The sequence below is a fragment of the Rhincodon typus genome, chromosome 8 (assembly GCF_021869965.1).
Source record: "Rhincodon typus isolate 14 chromosome 8, sRhiTyp1.1, whole genome shotgun sequence".
In the NCBI taxonomy this organism is placed as follows: Eukaryota; Metazoa; Chordata; class Chondrichthyes; order Orectolobiformes; family Rhincodontidae; genus Rhincodon; species Rhincodon typus.
In genome coordinates, this window is record NC_063339.1 from 12634886 (window position 1) to 12655552 (window position 20667).

At 44.3% G+C, this 20667-nt stretch overlaps 1 protein-coding gene across 2 annotated transcripts; it reads left to right on the forward strand.

Annotated features, from left to right (window-relative positions):
* The first annotated feature begins 1085 nt into the window (after positions 1–1085).
* Positions 1086–18929, forward strand: abcd4 (ATP-binding cassette, sub-family D (ALD), member 4). 2 transcript variants are annotated; one of them, XM_048600277.1, is made up of 11 exons: positions 1086–1179; positions 2195–2316; positions 6080–6171; positions 6812–6904; positions 9961–10181; positions 11809–11900; positions 12982–13018; positions 13117–13166; positions 14931–14983; positions 16061–16137; positions 18887–18929. In XM_048600277.1, the coding sequence occupies exons 1-11, from the start codon at positions 1104–1106 to the stop codon at positions 18907–18909; spliced, it is 936 nt and encodes a 311-aa protein (XP_048456234.1). In that variant the 5' UTR covers positions 1086–1103; the 3' UTR covers positions 18910–18929. The 2 variants fall into 2 exon arrangements, 1 of the variants encoding a protein (XP_048456234.1); XR_007262684.1 differs by lacking the exon at positions 18887–18929 and having other exon boundaries at positions 13117–13257; positions 16061–16126.
* The last annotated feature ends 1738 nt before the right edge of the window (positions 18930–20667 follow it).

The following is a 20667-nucleotide window of genomic DNA, read 5'->3' on the forward strand; positions in this document are numbered from 1 at the left end:
TTAGGCATAGCAAGATCCCATAAATCTTTACTCGGAATAGAATAAAAGTGGGAACAAAAACAGAAGTTGCTGCAAAAGCTCAGCAGGCAGAAACTGTGAAGAAAAAATCAGAGTTAACGTTTTGGGTCCGGTGACTCTTCCTCAGTTCTGGGGTCGTGAAAGGCTGAGACTCCCAGTTTTCCTTTCTTTGCACTGGTCAACATGAAACTGAGGGAACACATCAGGAAGGTTGAGACTGTGTGCCTGGTCAAGCTTATTGGGGTTTCCCGAATTCGTGCTTCAATTTGAACTGGTTGTGTCCTGAGATTCCAGGGGTTTCAATGAAACATTTTCCGTATGGGAGTTGACAGGGATCTAACCAGGACCATTGGTGTCAGATCTGATCGTTTCCTTCCATATCTGGAATCAGTAGATGCTGCATGTGCCCTTACAGTACCCACTCCATCCTTATCTAATGATTCAAGTGCATTTGTTGCAGGGTATAAAAGCTTGCAAATTTAACCCATGCATCAAAGGCTGTGGATGCTAAGTCAGTCGACATTTTAGAGGCTGTGATTTTTGCCAGGTTAGAATAGATTGAGGAGCTAAGGAGGGTACCTGGAGTTGAGGTAGAATCTGGATGAATGGAGAAATAGTTTTGAGGAGCTGAATAGTCTCCTCGTGTTCCAGTGTCCATGTCTTCACCAGGGAGATCGGCTGACAGTACTGCCTGATCAGAACAAGAGCTTTCTCGGCCTGAAAACCTGAATGCTACACCAGGCTTTTAATTCCATTGACACACTGTCTTACTGATCCTGGGGAGCAGAGTTCCTGCTCCTTTATTCCTACTGGAGAGTATGTAACTACAGATGGTGACCAAGGACAGGGGTAACTGCAGCTGCAAGCATTTGTTCTGGAAAGAATTGATGGGGAAAGGGGGCAACAGGACATGTCGGAGTGCTATTTGGGAGGGATGATAGTGGAGCAATGTGCAAGAGGGTTGATGAGATGGGAGATGTGAAGCTTGATTGCAAACACTGTCAATGTGAGAGGGCTCCTTGAAATACCTTAAAGTGAACTGAATTATTTTGATGCTGGGTTGCAGAGCGGGAAGTGTGGAGCACATGAGGACGAACTGGAAACTGCAGGACCTACTGCAAACACAGAAGGAGCTGATGAAGAGGGAACTGTGGCTGTACAGTGAGTACACAGGGACAGTGATTAGACGGGAACTGTGTATTTGCAGTGAGTACATGTAGACAGTGTATGTGCGGTGCGTAGGTGGGAACTGCGTATGTACAGTGTGGATGTGCATGAGTAGTGGGTCTGTGAAGACTGTGTACAGAAAGTACAGAGGAATGTGTGCATACCTAAAACATGTGAAGACTGCATGTTAAGTGTTTGGGGAGATGACAGGTTACAATGTACCACAACTGAACTGTCCCATTGTTGTCACTTTCCAAGCAGCAAGTAGGGTTGGGCAATGAATAGAACATAGAACAGTTCAGCACAGGAACAGGCCCTTTGGCCCACAATGTTGTGCCAAACATGATGCCAAGTTAAACTAATCCCTTCTGCCTGTCTATGGTCCATATCCCTCCATTCCTAGTTTATTCAAAAGCCCCTTAATGCTCCTATCCTATTTGCCTCCACCACTACCCCTGGCAGTGCATTCCAAACTCCTGCTACTCTGTGTGTAAAAAAACTTGCCTGTCTCATCTCCTTTGAATTTTCCCCATCTCACCTTAAATGCATGCCCCTTAGAATTAGGCATTTCAACTCTGGGGGGGAAAACATTTTGACTGTCAACCCTATCGATGCTTCTCATAATTTTCCAAACTTCTGTCGAGTCTCCAGTCCAGAGGAAACAACCTGAGTTTTCCTAGCCTCTCCTTATAGCTCATACCCTGTAATCCAGGCAGCATCCTGGTAAACCTCTTCTGCACCCTCTCCAAAGTCTCCATGTCCTTACTATAATGTAGCAACCAGAATTGAAAGCAATACTATTTGTGGCCTAACCAAACTTTTATAAAGCTACATCACTTCCTGATGTAGGTTATTTGGTTCAGTTGGGCTGAATGGCCTGTTTTTGTTCTGTGAGCGATGTATAATCTAATCTGCAACATGCTAGGAATAAGCCAGTTCACAACAAGTGCCCTCCCTCCCTTTCAACTGTAGGTTAATACATTTCTCTCTCTTGCTGTCTTTCCCTCAGTTGGGGTGAACGTTTTTGATTACCTGGGCAGTATCATCAGCTACATCATCATAGCGATTCCCATCTTTGGTGGACAGTACAATGGTCTTGCCCCTGCAGCCCTTATCGAGTTGGTCAGTAAGGTATGGTCCAGGGCTTTGTCTCAAAGTCCACTTGAAAATTTTTGAATGATAATCTCTTAATATGTGTAACTTACATGTGGATCACTCTCGCTAACTTTTATCATGTTCCTGCTTGTCACACACAAAGATCCAGCACTTGTTTACTCATTGTGAGAGTAATAAGCCACGGGGAGATGACTTGTTTTTTTCATCTAATCTCTGCTGCATTTCTGATTCTGTAGCTTAAACCTTTGGCAGATTTTTTTCCTTCTCTTTGGTTACTGTCTCCATCTCTCTCTGGTTACTGTCTCCATCTATTCAAAGAAGCCTACCCTCAGAGTATAGCAATGAGTCTACATCGTAGAGTGTGTGTTAATTAAAGATGGTCAATTAACTTCTGTGCATAGTGACTAATCTATGAGAATCCGATATAAGAGACAGTAAGGCCATTCGGCCCATCGGGTCTGCTCCGTCATTTGATCATGACTGATATGTTTCATAAACCCCATTCTCCTGCCTTCTCACTGTAACCTTTGACTCTCTTACTCGTCAAGAACCCATCTATCTCTGTCTTAAATGCACTTAATGACTTGCCCTCCGCAGCCTTTTGTGGCAATACGTTCCACAGATTCACCACCCTCTGGCTGAAGAATATACTGTATCTCCTGAATAGAGAGTGATGGCTATATGGTCAATCAAAGATAGCTATAACACGATAATTCTCCTTTATAGAGTCATAAAGATCCACGGCACAGAAAAAGGCCCTGCAGTCCATCGAGTCTGCACCAGTCAAAAACAGCAACCTTACTACTCTAATCCTATTTTCCAGCACTTGGCGCCTAGTCTTGTATGCCTTGGCATCATAAGTGCACATCTAAATGCTTCTTAAATGTTATGAGGGTCTCTGGCTCTACCACACTAACAAGCAGTGTGCTCCAGATTCCCACTTTTCCTCTTATTCCCTGTAAGCTTCCTGCCCCAATCTTAAACCTATGCCCCCTGGTCATTGATCCCTCCACCTAGGGGTAAGTTCCTTCCTGTCTACTCTGTCTATTCCCTACATAATTTTATGCATCTCAATCATGTCCCCTCTTTAAGGAAAACAACCCAGTCTATCCAATCTCTTTTCATAATTAAAGCTCTCATAGAATCCCTAGTGCAGAAAGAGGTCATTCAGCCCATCAAGACTGCACCGACCCTCTGAAGGCCATCCCACCCAGACCTAGTTCTGTTCCTGTAACCTTGCATTTACCATGGCTAACCCACTTAGTCTACACATCCCTGGACACTATGGGGCAATTTAGTATGGCCAATGCACCTAACCTCTCTGGAGTGTGGCAGGAAACTGGAGCACCCGGAGTAAACCCATGCAGGCCCAGGGAGAATGTGCAAGCTCCACACAAGCAGTGACCCAAGGCTGGAATCGTACACAGATCCCTGGCGCTGTGAGGCAGCGGCGCTAATTACTAAGCCACCTCTTCATCCCAGGCAACATCCTGATAAATCTCCCCTGCACTCTCTCCAGTGTAATCACATCCCTTCTACAATGTGAATTCCAGAACTGTACACAATACTCCAGCTGTGACCGAACTAACGTTTTCCACAGTTCCAGTGTAACCTCTTGAACACTCTGCACAACTTTCAAATCCATCTAACAGAAAAATGAATATTCAAACAAAACTTTGTCGAGCAGGTTAGACACAGGCCAGCGTAATTTTTTTTACGAGGGTGAGGTGTCTTTGACTCAACCTTGCTTTAAGATAGAGGAAGTCTTTTTGCAGACCTCATCAGCTCTGTGTGTAACTGCAGCTGCCCTGAAATGTTTGTATTTCATTCTAATTTTAAGAAATTTATCCTTGTCTGTTTTCCCACAAAAAGGCTGCTGTTTTTTATTGTTAAATGTTATGAAGTACAGACAGTGGAGGATTCAGCGATGACAAGGCTATTGAGCATTAAAAGGAGATGGTTAGATTCTATTTTGTTGGCGATGGTCATTGCCTGGCATTTCTACTTTGAAAAAAAAATAGACAAGCAAGTATCCTGTCCCAAATCAATTCAAGCTTGTAAAGAAAATCTCCAAATTGATCCAACAATTAGTGTTAGATTTAAATCCGATCCTAAGCAAAATGAGAATTTGAAATTTTGCCAAGAGCAAGCACTGCACACAACGGGGGATGTGAAGAACCTTGCACCTATCATCGTCCTGGAGGTTACCATTGACCAGAAACTCAACTGGATACACATATACATACAGTGGCTACAAGAGTAGGTCAGATACTGAGAATTTTAAAGCAAGTAACTCACCCCTCACTCCTCAAAACCTGTCCACCATCTAGAAGGCAAAGGTCAGGAATGTGATGGATGAGTGCAACTAACAACACTCAAGAGCTTTAACACCACCCAGGTTGAATCGGTCTGCATGACTGGCGCCACATCTAAATTCACCAGCTTTAACATTTAATCCCTGCACTACTGACATATAAGTGTGTACCATCTACAAGGTGCACTGCAGCAGCTCACCAAACCAATTCAACAGCACTCCCCTTATTTCTACCACCTAGAGGGACAAGGGCAGCAGATACGTGGGAACACCATCGCCTGCAAGTTCCCCTTCAAGCCATACATTATCCTGACTTGGAAATATATCACTATTCTTTCACAGTTACTGAGTCAAAATCCTTGAACTCCCTTCCTAATAAGCACTGTGGATGCAGCTACATTCCAGACTGCAGTAGTTCAAGAAGACAGCTCACCATCACCTTCTCTGGAACAATTGGAGATGGGTCATAAATGTTGTCCTTATTTGTGACATTTCAACCTGTGAAAAGTTAAAAATAAGCTGAAAAAAGGAAGGCAAGTCGAATAAGGCCATAACAGAAACAATAATCGATCATTCAGATCGATATATGATCAGTTTGAAGGGTGGGACAGGCTCAGAGGGGTATTCCTGTGGTAGAGTGTGGTCTGTATTCAGGTTGTGAGCTGATGTTTGCAGAGTGCACCACTGGGTGGCAGTACAAGACACAGCTATACCGAATCCTGATTGATCCCAAGCCCTGCACTCTGTGGATCATTTAAACCTGCAATATAATCCCAGTTGCTGGGAAGTTAAGAGTTGGCACAGACTATTCACATATTTTTCCACAAATACTTTGTCATTCCTTTTCCTAATATCCAGGCAAGCAAACCGTCAGGGTGGTGGGGAGGTGTTGCAGACTCTGTTTGGACCTTTTCCTAGCGAATTTATCATCAGGTTTCCCATTTGGGCAAACTAGGTGTTTTTCTTATCTGTTCTCCAACGCGTCTATAACCCATAGATGGAAGTGTTCCAAAACTGAAGGGACGAGGCTTTAGAACAGAGATGAGGAGGAATTCCTTCAGCCAAAGGTGGTGAATCTATGGAACTCATTAGCACAGAAGGAAATGGAGGCCAAGTTATTGAGTGTATTTAAGACAGAGATAGGTTCCTGATTAGTAAGGAGATCAAGGATTACGGGGAGAGAACAGGAGAACGGGGTTGAGAAACATATAAGCCATGATTGAATGGTGGAGCAGACTCAATGGACTGGCATAATTCTACGCCTATATCATATGGTCTAAAGCAAAGAGAAATGTGCCAGTTACCAGACAATAAAGGTTTAATTCCTGAAATCTCCAGAGTAGTGCTGGAAAGTTCACGACTTACCTCCCGGTATCGCTCTGGGATGTCTGAAACACACCTTCAGTCCAATCGAGACCTGTGCATTTTCGATTCATGATCTTTGCGCGCTGTTTTTGTTTGCAGAATGCCTTTGTATCCATCTATCTTATACACTGCTTCAGCCAGCTCATCGACCTCTCAACAACCGTGACTGACCTCGCAGGCTACACACACAGGTTAGAAAGGGTCTGTGTGAGCAAGGGAGGGTGGGAATGGAAAGGTAGCTGTGGATAGGGATGGAGGGGAAAATGATGTGGTGGAAAGGGGGGAGAGAGGTAGATGGATGAGGTGCTGGGGGAGATGGATGGGTTGGAGAGGATAATAGAATCATTGAAGCCCTACAGTGTGGAAACAAGCTGTTTAGCTCATTGAGTCCACAACGGACCTCCGAGATAGTGAGCCAGAGTCGATCTAGACAGGAGGCAGCGGAGTTGGACCATGTTCTGCCTGCAGTGGCTGCTGGAGTAAATTGGAGCCTTGGGCTATCCCCATACCTATTGCTGCTTTTACTCAATAATCTTGGGCACATGTGCCACTCAAAAAGGAATAATTGATCCAGAGAGTGTGTATATGCTGTGACCCGGCCTTAGCCCTGCAATAAAGGGTGACTTGATGATTCATGTTTGCTATGAGATTTTGACAGAGGTGGCTCATGATGTTGATCAGCAACTATGCGGCTGACTGTTGCTGCTCCACAGAAGGGATCTTGAGCTCCAGGAGCAGAAGTAAGCCATCGGCCAGTTTAATCTGCTCCTCCGTTCAGTGAGATCATGGCTGATACTTACTGGGTTTTTCTCTGTTCTCTATCACTGACAGAATTGGAGAGCTGCAAGAGATGATCCTCAAACTCTCCAAATCATGTTGCAAGAGCAGACAGCCGTCATGCAAAGAATTGTGGGGTTTTGAAAAGTAAGTTTTACTGAGTAGCAGTGGCAATAATCCTTTCTCATTGCCACCAAAAACACCAGCTAACTTTAACACTACTCACAGAATGTGCAAGCTTCCACTTGTTCTTCCTCCCACCCGACTCACTGCCAGAGGTTAATGTTTCCTTCCACCAAGAAGTATTGTAAGGTTTCTCATTGCTTCTCTTTACAGTGTTGCCACTCATTCAGACATACCAAGAGCTAGAATCCCCTCCCTAAAAAAACTCTTTTTCCTTTGTGATTCTTCTTAAAACTTACCTTTTTCGTCCCAAGCTGTCGGTCTCCTTAAATCTTTCCCTCAGCAACCCACCCTCCCCACCAAACCCAGCCTTGTCTCAATCCAAGAACAAAAACAGAAGTTGTTGGAAAAGCTCAGCAGCTCGGGCAGCATCTGTGAATAAAAATTAGAGTTACCGTTTTGGGTCCGCTCACCCTTCCTCAGTCTCACCCGACTGGACAGCAGTGGAATTGTATTGAAGGAGGAAGAGGCTGGAGGCCAGCTGAGAAGGATGAGGAAGGAGAGTTCTCCCTCTGTCACACAGTCACGCAGTACGTCACTCGTGACTGGAATAGGAACTGCTCGATATTGCAGCTGAGGCAGAAACCCGATTGCACGAGCTCAAACATGGAGCTCTGGGAAAAATCATCATGGATTTGTTTGGGAGTTGAAGAGGAAGGTTTCTCTGGTTTCTCTCCTTCCTTTCTGCATGCCCTCTTCACACTGTACCACCTCCTGTTTCCTCGATCCTATCACCACTAAACTGCTGAGCACTCAGTGTGCTTTCCACATTGATTACTATTGATGGTTCTCTGTCTTCAGATCCCCCTTCAAATCTGCCACTTGTGCACTGCCCCCTTCCTCGAAAGAAAAAGTGGCCATTCGCTCGACTGTTCTCGTGATTTCCCTTCCTCTCCATGACTGTGTGACAAAGGGAGAACTCTCCTTCCTCATCCTTCTCGGCCAGCCTTCAGCCTCCTCCTCCTTCAACACCTCTCCACTGCTGTCTAGTCGGGTGAGACTGCTCTCACTTGGTTCCATTCTTATCTATCGATTAGCATTGAGCGTATCGCTGGAAAGGATCCCTCTTCCTGCTCCCACACCTTTTGCTTCTTGTGTTACACACCTCCCCTGCCCTCTTTGTCCATACTATTTCTAAAAGCTGCCCCTTGGTGACAGGAGCCAACCTAAGGCATCAGTCTTCCTTACTTATGTGAGTGACGTCTAGTGCTACGTCACCTCCAACTCTTTTAAACGCCTCCACTGTCTCAAACTGTGTTTTTATCCCTTCACGGATGTGGGCATCATTAGCTGGGCCAGCCTACAGTGCTCACACCCCATAGTAAATGGCAATGAGCTGTCTCCCAGTCCTTTGGTGTAGGTACATCCTCAGTGCTGTTAGGAAGGGAGTTCCAGGATTTTGACCCAGTGACAGTAAAAGAACAGCGATTTCTTTCCAATTCTGGTGGTAAGTAAAATGGTACACTGACAGAAAATCAACCCCTTTGGGAAAAGTAGAAAAACAAATTAGAATTTTAAAAAATAGGCTCCAACCTGGCTCAGTCTCTTCTGGCCCAGCAATAAAGAAAAGGCTTTATCCATTCTGTGTAGGATGATTGAGGACTGTTGTATCTTAGACAGTCACAAATAGTACCCTGTTTAACACCACCCATGGGAATATGTGAAATTGGCTGTTTTATCTTTAAAAATTTTGCAGTAATCTCTCTGGAGGTTTCACTCAAGCTGTAACAACCAGAGACTTAGACCATAAGATACAGGAGCAGAATTACGCATTTTTTTCTAATTCACTCACAGGAGTCTTTGGTTTGGCCGGCATTTATTGTCCATCACTAATTGCCCTGAGGGCAGTTAAGACTCAGCCACATTGTTGTGGGTCTGGGTTACATGTGGGCCGGGCCAGACCACGTAAGGATGGCAGATTTCCTTCCCTAAAGGACATTAATGAACCAGATGGGTTTTCCAACAATTGACAGTGGGTTTACCATTAGATCCTTAATTCTGGATTCTTTATTGAATTCAAATTCCACCGTCTGCTATGGCAGGATTTGAACCCAGGTTCCCAGAACATCAGCTGAGTTTCTGGATTAATAGTTGAGTGATAACACCACTAGGTCGTTTGGCCCATCATGTCTGCTCCTCCATTCGATCATGGCTGGTATGTTTCTCAACCCCATTCTCCTGTCTTCTCCCCATATCCCTTGGTCCCCTTACTAATCAGAAGTTATCTGTCTCTGTGTTAAATACACTCAGTGACTTGGTCTCCACAGCTTTCTGCAGCAATGAATTCCACGGATTCACCACCCTCTGGCTGAAGAAATTTCTCCTCATCTCAATTCTAAAGGTTCATCCCTTCACTGTGAGGCTGTGCCCTCAGATCCTAGTCTCTCCTACTAGTGGAAACATCTTCTCTATATCCACTCTATCCACTTGTATTTCTGTAACTTCTTTCAGGCTCTCAAAGCACATCCCAGCCAGTGAAGTGTAGTCATAGTTGGGATGTGGGAAATGTGGCAGACAGTTTGCCCATAGCAAGCTTCCACAAGCAACAACGTGATAAACTGTTTGTGACATTGTTCAAGGGCTAAACATTGGCCAAGACGTTGTGGAGAATTTGTTCACCTGTCATTCACAATATTACCATCCACCTGGGAGGCCAAGCCAGTCCTTGGAAACTTCTTGAGTAAAAGATGGCACTCTCTGGCCTGGTGCCACAATGGAGGCACAGATTATTTTTTGTGTTCAAGTTTCCGGAGTGGCACTTGACACTCTGACTCGGAGACAAGGGTGCTACCTGCTGAGCCAAGGCTGACACGTGTAAGTGAGATGCTGTTGGCTGCTATTCAAAGTGTTTCAACCCCCCAACAATGTATCCCTATCCAGGTGCACTCATATATCTATTACAGGCATGAGTGTTTAAATGCCTACTGTGTTATTGTTTGCACACATACTGTATGCAGTGTTGGAGGCTATCAACGTCATAAAGCACAATAGGCTGACACTGTCATTGTGGTCTTCTGCAGGGACAGTTTAGATTCTGAAGACGAGAACAAGGAAGAGTCTGGTGGCATGGCCTTTAATCTGGAACAGGTTTCCTTTACTGCGCTGTCCTCCAAGGAGTTGCTGGTGAAAAACCTAACCCTGACAGTCACTGCAGGACACAACCTCTTGGTAACAGGCAACACCGGCTCTGGAAAGACCACTCTGTTACGGGTCCTGAACAGGTTATGGGAGACAGCCGATGGTAAGATTTGACCAATGTTGTGAAACCATTCCAACCAGGGAATCTCATGGTCCTCTGTGCTGTTGCTTTTCTTTCACTGGGCACTGATCGCCAACTCTGTGGCACAGAGGGATCTGAGAGTCCTGGAATATAGTCAGCTGATACAGCATGTAATTAGGAAGGTGAATAGAATGTTATCATTTATTGCAGGGTGAATGGAGTATAACAGTAGAAATGTTTGCTAGAGTTGAAAAGGACATTGGTGAGATCACATCTGGAGTGCTGTGTACAGTTTGGCCTCGTTTTTTTGAGAAAGGTCACAATTGCAGGTGAGGGTGTTGGGTTATTTAATGAGGATAGCTTGGACAGGTTGAAGCTGTATGCATTGGTGAAGTGGGCCCAAAGCAGACAGTGGTGGCGGAGTTGAGTTTGGGTCAGTGTGGTACAAAGTGGTATCGGTGGTGTCTGCATTGGCAAGGTCCAGCGAGGATTCTTAGTGGTGAGGCGGTCAGTGGAGGTAAGTTGGTGCCGATCAGTGGCAACTTTTGTTCCAATGGCAGCGACACAGTGAAGGGGACTCATGATTGGCCACTAGGCCCATACCACATGAGAGCACTTAACAAGAAGGACTGTAAGGTTGGACACAACACTTCCTTTATTTTGTTTTACTACCTTTTTATTCTATGTTTTGGTTTATTTTTAAGATGGCGCCAGAGAGTGGCAACACTGTCCAATACTTTTCACTGTATTTTGTAACAAGATACACATGACAATAAATCAAATCAAACCCTTGAAATTTAGAAGAATGAGAAGGTCCTGAGGTGATTAATGTGCAGGAACAATGAAAGGGTGTTTCCCCTTCTGTAAAAGACAAGAGCTAGGGAGCGTGGCGTAGAAATAAAGGGTCTCCTATTTAAAATAGAGATGAGGAGAATTTTTTCTGTCAGGGTATAGAGGGTATATGTGGGGCTGTGTTGCCCCAGAGAGCAGTGGAAGTTGGCTCATTGAATACCTTTGAGGCAGAGGTAGATCGATTCTTGATCAATAAGGCATCAAAGGCTATCAGGAAAAGACAGAGGAAAGTGGATTAGAGACCACAGTCATATAAGCCATGATCTTCTCGTATGGTGAATCAGGCTCAAGGCCCCGTTGGCCTATTCCTGCTCCTGATGCAAGTGTTCATATGTACTTATGTTGTTACCATTAACTCCACAGCTGCTTCCGGACCTGCTCAGTGTTTCCAGCATTTTCTTGATTTTGTTTCGGGGCTGAGTGTCTGAGAAACCACAGTGAGGAAGAGGGCAGAATCCTCACCTCTCTGTGGAGCACACATGTATTTCACTCCAGCAGGAGTCAGATTGAAGAGAGGAGCCACCCCTCACCTTGGTTTTGTTGACAGATGTAATAGTTCTGCTGGAGAATGGTGTTGTTGACTCCTCCCAGGCGTGGTCTTCCCCGAATCCCCCACCTCACTCCCCCGCATAGACCAGGAGATGTGGTACAGCTGATCCTAATCAGCAGGTCATTTTTTTGGCCCCACAGCTACATATTTTTTCAAACTTTATTCAAGTCATTGTTCTTTGAATCAAGTGCATCGTAGTTTAGTTGAAAAGTTGGGTTGTTGAAAGGCTGTACTTTTTATTCGTAGGGTCTGTCCGCATGCTGACTTCCTTTGGGCCCCGTGGAGTTATGTTTCTTCCCCAGAAACCGTACTTCACTGATGGAACCCTGCGAGAACAGGTAGAACAATGGATTTTACTCATCCATTTATGGGATGTGGATGTCACTGGCTAGGCTAGCATTTATTGCCCATCCCTATTGCCCTGGAGAAGGTAGTGGTGAGCTTTCCTCTTGAATTACTGCAGTCCTTGCTGTGTAGGGATACCCACAGTGCTGTTAGGAAGAGAATCTGTGGATTCTGACCCAGCGACAATGGAGAAATAGCCAATTATTTTCCAAGTCAGGCTGGTGTGTGGCTTGCAGGAAAACTTGCAGACAATGTGCCCCCATACATCCAATACCGTCCAGGTGGTAGAGGTCACAGGATTGGAAGGCTCTTTTGAAGGAGCCTTGTTGAGTTACAGCAGTGTATCTAGTACTTGGTGCACAGTGCTGTCACTGTTGCAGAAGGAGTGAAGTGAGTGTTGCAAAGTGGTGCCAGTCAAACAAGGCTGTTTGTCCTGAATGAGTGTCAGGTTTGGGCAGCGGGGAGTTTGAAGGGACGAAATTGGAGTTGGAAGTTTAAAGAAACTCCACGGGCGTGTTAGTGATGGGGACTCAGGGTGGAAAAGACCTCTTGCATACCGGCTCTCTAAAGGAATATCCAGGTCACAGTCACAGGCTTCTTCTGTTTTATCTCCACTCCTGTTTATTTTGGTGAACTTCATGGACTGTCAATGCAGTGACGTTACAAAGAGGCCCTTTGGCCCAACTGGTCTATATCAGTGTTCACCATTCTCAGCTCAAATTCATCCTTAGCCTTAAATCCCCTATCGCTTCATCCAGCTATTCAGTCTGAAAGACAGGGAGTCCTTGGACAGGGAGAGAAAGTGTGGGAGCCCAAAACAGGGCATGAGAGCTCTAGAGAAGGAACAACAGAGTTCTATAATGAAAGAACTCGAGAGGAAACACCAAGATCAAGGGTGTGATGCTGTGGGCAAGGGAAAAGCGAAGGAGGAAAAGACGGGTGCACTGAGCAGAGATGGGGCGGGACATATAATATTCTCAGGGCAAAGTGATTGAAAGAACTGTGTTGAAAGGAGCTCCCTGAAAATCAGTTTGTAAAAATGTTTGTATTTTTGTCTGTTTCTTTTTTAAACAGGTGATTTATCCTTTGAAGGAAATCTACCCGATTACAGGTATCATATACAGCATCATGTGCCAAGCCATCCATTCACAGCAGCAGTTTATTGATGGAAATATAGCGATGACTCTTTTGATGTATTATTTCCCTCAGGTTTACCGGATGATGAGAGAATCATCCACTTCTTAACAGTGACTGGATTGGTGAGTCATTGATATTCATCCCCTTTAAAGGCAGCAGCACAGTGTTTTCACAATTCAGCATTTACAGCAAACCCATTTCACATGTTGGCAAGTAAGTGTTATCCACCCGCCAGCCGCACACATCTCCCACTCATCACTCTGTACTCATTAGTCTACTGTTGCTTCCTGGACTACCTATGCTTCACATTTAGAAATCTCCTCCGCCTGTTCACATCCCTGCACAACCTCCTTCCCCGCCATCTCTGTGCTTAGATGTTTCTATTGTTCTGGTGTTGATACCATTTGGTCTTTGGGGGTTGGTTAGCTCGGTTGGCTGGATGGCTGGTTTGCAATCCAGAGAGGCACCAATAGTACAGGTTCAATTTCTGCTCCAGCTGAGGTTACCATGAAAGGCTCTCCTTCTCAACCTCTCCCTTCACCTGAGGCATGCTGACCCTCAGGTTAAACCAAGACCAGTCATTTCTCTCTAATGAGTGAGCATCCCTATGGTCTGGAAGGACTGTAACAACTTAACTCCTTGCATTTGCTCAGTTTTCAACCTGTTCATTGTAGGAATGAAATTAGGGGACCTAGAACCCTAAAACCTTTGACTTAATTGCACACACACTGTGGGCACGGGTTTAACATTGGAAGACAGGCAGCATAGATTTAACTGCTTGAGGGGATGTGGGATATATAGAACAAATTAGTTCTGAAATGGATACAGTCATGAGAGATCTGGGTTAATAATTAACAAAATGGTTGAGTTATAATGAAGGGTGGCGTGTGGCATATTTTTCTTAAATTTTGGACCTTGACAGTGACACTGGTAAAGTGTGTTTCAGTTTACAACAAGCAGTGTTTACCAAACAAACAACAGGATTGAAGTGTGACTCTCTGAGTATCTATTTAAAGTTCTTTCATCCTGAGCAGTTTCAGGAGGGGTTTAGATGGTTTATACATAGAGTAATGGAGTGATTACAGATGGAATTTAATCAAGGGGTTCAGATGGTTTGAATATGGAATGATGGATACCTGAGAGTAATTTACAGATTGGAATATATTCAAAGGATTCAGTTTGCTTTTCTATATGAATTATAAACTGCAGTCTAATTGTAGGATTCCAATGATTTATGCACGGGACGGCAGCTACCTGGTTTGTGCATGGGATAATGAATACATGTTGTATTATATTTAGAATAATGGTTACATTGCAATGACTGGCTGGAATCAAATCAGACTTTTAAACTGTATGTTGGGTTGATGTTTTAACTGGTTTTCTAACTGTGTATTTACATATGTGGTATAATATTTGTTTGTTAGACCCTCGTGTCAAGTGATGTGTTAAAATTTCTTGCTTGTTAGTTAACAAAGTGTACTTTCTGTGTGTTTTCTGCCTTTTAAAGGATAACATAAGGTGGCCATTTGGCCATTGTATCAGTGCTGGCTCTGAATTATCCAGTTCATCCCCTATTCCATCCAAGTACAGCCCAACTCATAAATATACATTAAAACACAAGCTACTTGACCCCATGACAGATACAGTGCGAATATTTGACATTGATGACTCCACAGAGGCTGCATGATGTGTTGTATATTTCCAGCAGTTTCTGTCTTTGGCTCCCTCGGGAAGCTCTCCTGGCTGGTGTTATAAGGCATGTTCTGAGCTCGATCTGATCAAGTGACTAGGCAAGGTTGCTGTAGACTCTAATCCTATCTAGTGTCAACAGCTTAGAACCTCAGAGAGTTACAGTCTAACTGATTTAGTTTTTTCTTACATTTAAGGGGTCACTACTGAAGAGGACTGGTGGACTGGATGAGAGAGTGGATTGGAACTGGTGAGACTGACTTATTTAGACTTTACATCTGAGTTTCAGACCTTCAAACTTGACACATTTCTGTGCAGTGTTTCACTGTTACTGACAGCAGAGATTAGTTTTCATTGTGCCTGAAATTAAAGAAGCAAATTAAACAAGGTTTCAGTCACGAAAGTCTCAGTGCTGGTGGATTATTTAACTATCTCTGATCACAGGGTGAGTTAGCATACCTTTTTAAAGATTGTAAATTGGAAAACCATTCCTGTATTTGTTAGATAACTAGCAATAGTGAACATTGTCATCTGGGATAACAGGTTAATTTGGACCTTGATGGTGTCTTCATGTAATGTGTGTTTCAGTGTCTACAACAAGAAATGTTCTTCAATGTTATTTCTCTCTGCTTGAATTTCTTTTGACATTTTCAAGTTCCATGTTTTTTTGTCAGCCAGAATTTACACACGGTGACTTTTTTTTCTGTAGCAGTCCTCTTTTTAAAAAAAAGACACATTTTGGAATTAAGGGCTAAAAATACTCGGAGTTACCCAGGCATCATCTAGTCACATGTAGCCGTTATTAGCAAACTGGCATCGAGTTACAGTGAGCTTGCAGCCAGTAAGTCTCTTATCGTCGCCTTCATAGCACTAAGTAGATCTTGTCCCAGGATCCTGAGATTAATTAGAGCAGCCACAAGATCAACTAACTCAGCATGAAGCTGGGGCTTTAGTTTGGTCTGTCATTCATTGGATAAATGTACAGAGCCTTCATAACAGTGGTGACATTATGGGAAGTAATATATCCCATGTAATGCTGCTGATTAGAGTTGATACGTGGGATTTGCATATTTGAGGGATGCTTTCACTCCATTACTTTGGTAAAGCAGGGAGATATTTCACAAATATTTCCCCGCCTTGGACACTTTTGCAGTGGATCATTGCCTCCTTCAGGAGATTGAGAGGGGATTATGTCGATTTCTTGGTGGGTTAAATCATGCCTTGTGGAACAATTTTGTTCAGAGGTCTGTTCTATTCATGCTTTCTTCTCTGATATGTCATGAAGAAGTGTTCAGGATCTGATTGGCCTCTTGTTGTTACTGTCCAGGTTCGACGTGCTGTCTCCCGGAGAAATGCAGAGACTGTGCTTCGCTCGACTCTTCTATCACCAGCCCAAATATGCAGGTTTGTGTTGATCAGCCCTCAGGAGGTTAACCATCCAACTTCAGTGATATTTAATTTCCTGGCCACAGGCCAGCCTAGTTTGGCAGGTTGGTTAATGCTGATGGAGTCCCAGGAACTTCATCGAGGCAGGCCAACCAAAGGGGAACAGTGTTTGTGCAGAGTTGAGGTCAGCACAGTGAGTTCCTGTTTTGAGGTATAAGAGAAACGCATTGGGTGAAGGCAGATCTCAGCTGAGGCCACTCTGAAAGAGTTGCCTCAGGGCCAAAAAAAGACTGTCCGCTGTCACCAGCCACCTGAGGTGTGCATTTCGTTACAGTCAGAGGGGCCTCCATTTCCTAATGTCCCATATGGTGCAACATGAAGACAAATGAAGGATGTGAGGATCAACTGACAACCTATTTTATAGCCCAATGGAGCTTCCCTGAATTGTACTGCTCCCAAAATAACTCTTACAACAGAACTATCTACTGTGTGTTATCCGTTTGATGGTCTGAATGTCAGTGTTTACCGTGAAGAAGGATAAGGAAGCCAGAGAACTCGGGGAAAATGAATAGCGACATCTTGAAAAATGTCTGTATTACAGAGGAGATGGTGCTAGACTTCTTAAAATGCGTAAAGGTGGATAAATCCCCAGGACCTGATCAGATGTAACTTTGTGAGAAGCTAGGGAAGTCATTGCTGGGCCACTTGCCGAGATGTTTGTATCATTGGTAGCAACAGGTGAGGTGTTAGAAGACTTTAGGTTATCTAACGTGGTGCCATTAGTTAAAAAAGGTGGCAAGAAAAAGCAGAGGAACTAAAGATCAGTGGGCCAGACATCGGTGGTGGGCAAGTTGTTAGAGGGAATCCTGAGGGACAGGATTTGAAAAGGCAAGGACTGATTAGGGATAGTGAACATGGCTTTGTGTATGGGAAATTGTGTTTCACTAACTTGACTGAGTTTTTTAAAGAAGTAACAAAAATAATTGATGAAGGTGGACGTGATCTGTATGGACTTCAGTCAGCAGTTTGACAAGGTTCCGCATGTGGACTGGTTAGCAAGGTTAGATCACGTGGAATACAGGGAAAGCTAGCCATTTGGATACAGAACTGGCTCGAAGGTAGAAGGGTGGTGGTGAAGGGTTGCTTTTCAGACTGGAGGCCTGTGACCAGTGGTGTGCCACAAGGATCAGTGCTAGATCTACTGCTTTTTGTCATTTATATAAATGATTTGGACGTGAACATAGGAGGTATGGTTAGTAAGTTTGCAGATGATACTAAAATTGGTGGTGTGACGGACAACCAAGAATGTTATCTCAGAGCACAATGGGACCTTGATCAGATGGGCCAGTGGGCTGACGGTGGCAGATGAAGCTTAATTTAGATAAATGTGAGGTGCTGCATTTTGGAAAGGCAAATCAGGGCAGGACTTGTACACTTAATGGTAAAGTCCTGGGGAGTGGTGCTGAACAAGGAGCTCAGCAGATCTGCCAGCATCTGTGAAGAAAAAAATCCATGTTAATGGAAGGAAGGGTCACAGGACCCAAAACCTAACTCTGATTTTTTCTTCACAAATGCTGCCAGATCTGCTGAGCTTTTCCAGCAACTTCTGCTTTTGTTCCTGAACAAAGAAATCTTTGAGTGCAGGTTCATAGTTCCTTGAAAGTAGAGTCGCAGGTAGACAGGATAGTGAAGAAGGCATTTGGTATGCTTGCCTTTATTGGTCAATGCATTGAGTGTCGGAGTTGTGAGGTGATGTCGCAGCTGTGTAGGATATTGGTTAGGCCACTTTTGGATTAGTGCATTCAATTCTGCTTCTCTGCCATCCGAAGTTATGAAACTTGAAAGGGTTCAGAAAAGATTTACAAGGATGTTGCCAGGGTTGGAGGGTTGAGGTATAGGGAGAGGCTAATAGGCTGGGGCTATTTCCCCAGGAGCATTGGAAGCTGAGGAGTGACCTTTATAGAGGTTTATAAAATCATCAGGTATATGGATTGGCTACCACCCTATGTCTTTTCCCCAGGGTAGGGGAGTCCAAAACTAGAGGGCATAGGTTTAAGGTGAGAGGGGAAAGATTTAAAAGGAACCCAAGGGGCAACTTTTTCACAGAGGGTGGTGTGTGTATGGAATGAGCTGCTGAGGAAATGGTGGAGGTTGGTACAGTTACATCATTTAAAAGGCATCTGGATGGGTATATGAATAGGAAGGATTGAAGAGGGATATGGGCTAATGGGACGAGATGAATTTAGGGCATCTGATCAGCATGGATGATTTGGACCGAAGGGTCTGTTTCCATGCTATACAGTTCTATGACTCTGAGAGACGGGTCTTTCTGCTTGTGAATCTTCAAAGTGTTTTACTTCTTAGACGCCATTAAAGAAGGGTCATGGAATCAAAATGTTAATTCTGTTTTTGCTCTTTTTTTTATCCTCTTGTGGGATATGGGCTTCACTGGCTGGACAGCATTTATTGCTCGTCCCTAGTTGCCCTTGAGAAGGTGATGATGAGCTGCCTTCTTGAACCGCTACATTTGATGTGCTCTGGGTAGACGATTAATGCAATTAGTGAGGAATTCCAGGATTTTGACATACCAACAGTGAGTGAACAGTGATATATTTCCAAGTCAGGTGTATGAGTGGCTTGGAGGGGAACTTGCAAGTGGTGATGTTCTTATGTATCTGATGCCCTTTTCCTTCTAGATGGAAGTGGTCGAGGGTTTGAAAGGTGCTGTCTGAGAATCTTTGGTGAATTTCTGCACTGCATCTTGCAGATAGTACACACTGCTGCTACTGAGTATCTGTGGTGGAGGGAGTGGATGCTTGTGGATATAGTGCCAATCGAGAGGGCTGCTTTGTCCTGGATGGTGTCAAGCTTCTTGAATATTGTTGGAGCTGTACTCATCCAGGCAAGTGGAGAATATTCCATCACACTCCTGACTTCTGTCTTGTAAATAGTGGACAGACTTAGAGAGTCTGCATGTGATTGCTAGCTTCTCACTTACTCTTGTAGCCACTATGTTAATGTGGTGAGTCCAGTGGAGTTTCTGGTCAGTGGTAACCCTCAGGATGTTGATAGTTGGGATTCAGTGGTGGTAACCCTATTGAATGTCAGGGAGTGATGGCTACATTGCTAATTATTGGAATGGTCATTGCCTGGCATTTGTGTGGCACGAATAATACTGACTGTATGTTCGCCCAATCCTGGATATTGTCCTGATCTTGTTGCGTTTGAACACGGACTGCTTCAGTATCTGAGGAGTCGCGAATAGTGCTGAACATTGTTCAATATCCCCACTTCTGACCTGTCAATGAAGGGAGGATCTGTCAAATCTGCTGAATTTCTCCAGCAATTTCTGTTTTTTTTTGTAATTTATTTCTAATTTGTTTCTTTCCTAAAACTCTGTCATATTAATAATGATGCTGTGGAATTTGGCTAGTGCATGAATCAGGACAGTGCCTTTCCCGTTTTTAGAGAACTTGGCTTAATTCCATCCCAGCACAGTGACATGAATATCACTGCTGTTGTAAGGGTCATATACCTAGACAGTCCTGAACCCTTTCACCAGCGAATGTAACTTGAATGCCAATTATCATGTGGACTAGACAAGGGAGAACTTGCTACCACATGGACTAATTGAGGGGAATAGCGTAGGGACCTTTAACAGGAGAAGTTTCCTGGGGGAGAAGGGAATGGAGGATTATGTCGATCACATTTGGTTTTCAAGGGATTCATGTAGAACTTCAATACTGGCATGGACTCAGCAACTGAGAATTCACAGCCTCACGATTATAGAGTTCCAAAGATTCGCAACCTTATTGATTCAAAATTCCTCCTCACTTCCATTAAACATGGCCAACCCTTTGTTTTGAGGCTGAAGGGGGAGTGCCACCCCCCAACTCCTACAAGTTCTTGCATCTGCAACCGGGGGAAAGCTCAGTTTCTGCCCAGTCAAGCCCTTGAAGAATTTTACATGTTTCAAAGGGATCATCCTTTGTTCTTTTGAACACCATCCAGCCCAACCTTGCCCTTCCACTTACCCCACTTTGGCTGAAATTTGCAAGCTTCTGATTCCTAAGCAGCGCTTCTTCTCTTCCCAGTGTTGGATGAAGCTACAAGTGCATTGACAGAGGAGACGGAAGGAGAGCTGTACCACACCTGCAAGCAGCTGGGCATGACTGTCATCAGTGTGGGTCACCGCAGCAGCTTGGAGAAGGTAGGAGGCAATTAATTCTACCTCAAGGAGAACCTTTTCACCCTTTCATTGACTGTGAGTGGATGCAGAGGCTGCATAGTGCAGAGCTTTCCAGGCTGTGGGTGTTGAGGCCAGTGGAGTTGCCCTAATGCAGCAATAGACCTCTGACAAAGTGCTACAGAGTCTCCTAAATGTTTTAATAGTGGGTGTGGCCTCACTGGTTGCTATTGTATTAAAATGGTAAGGTTGGTACTTTTTACTTAAAAACCCTGAGGATGCTCTCCAATGCCCTCCCTACATCCTGCTCTTGCTGTCGTTCCCCTTCCCCGCGCGCTCCGTCGTTCCCCTTCCCCGCGCGC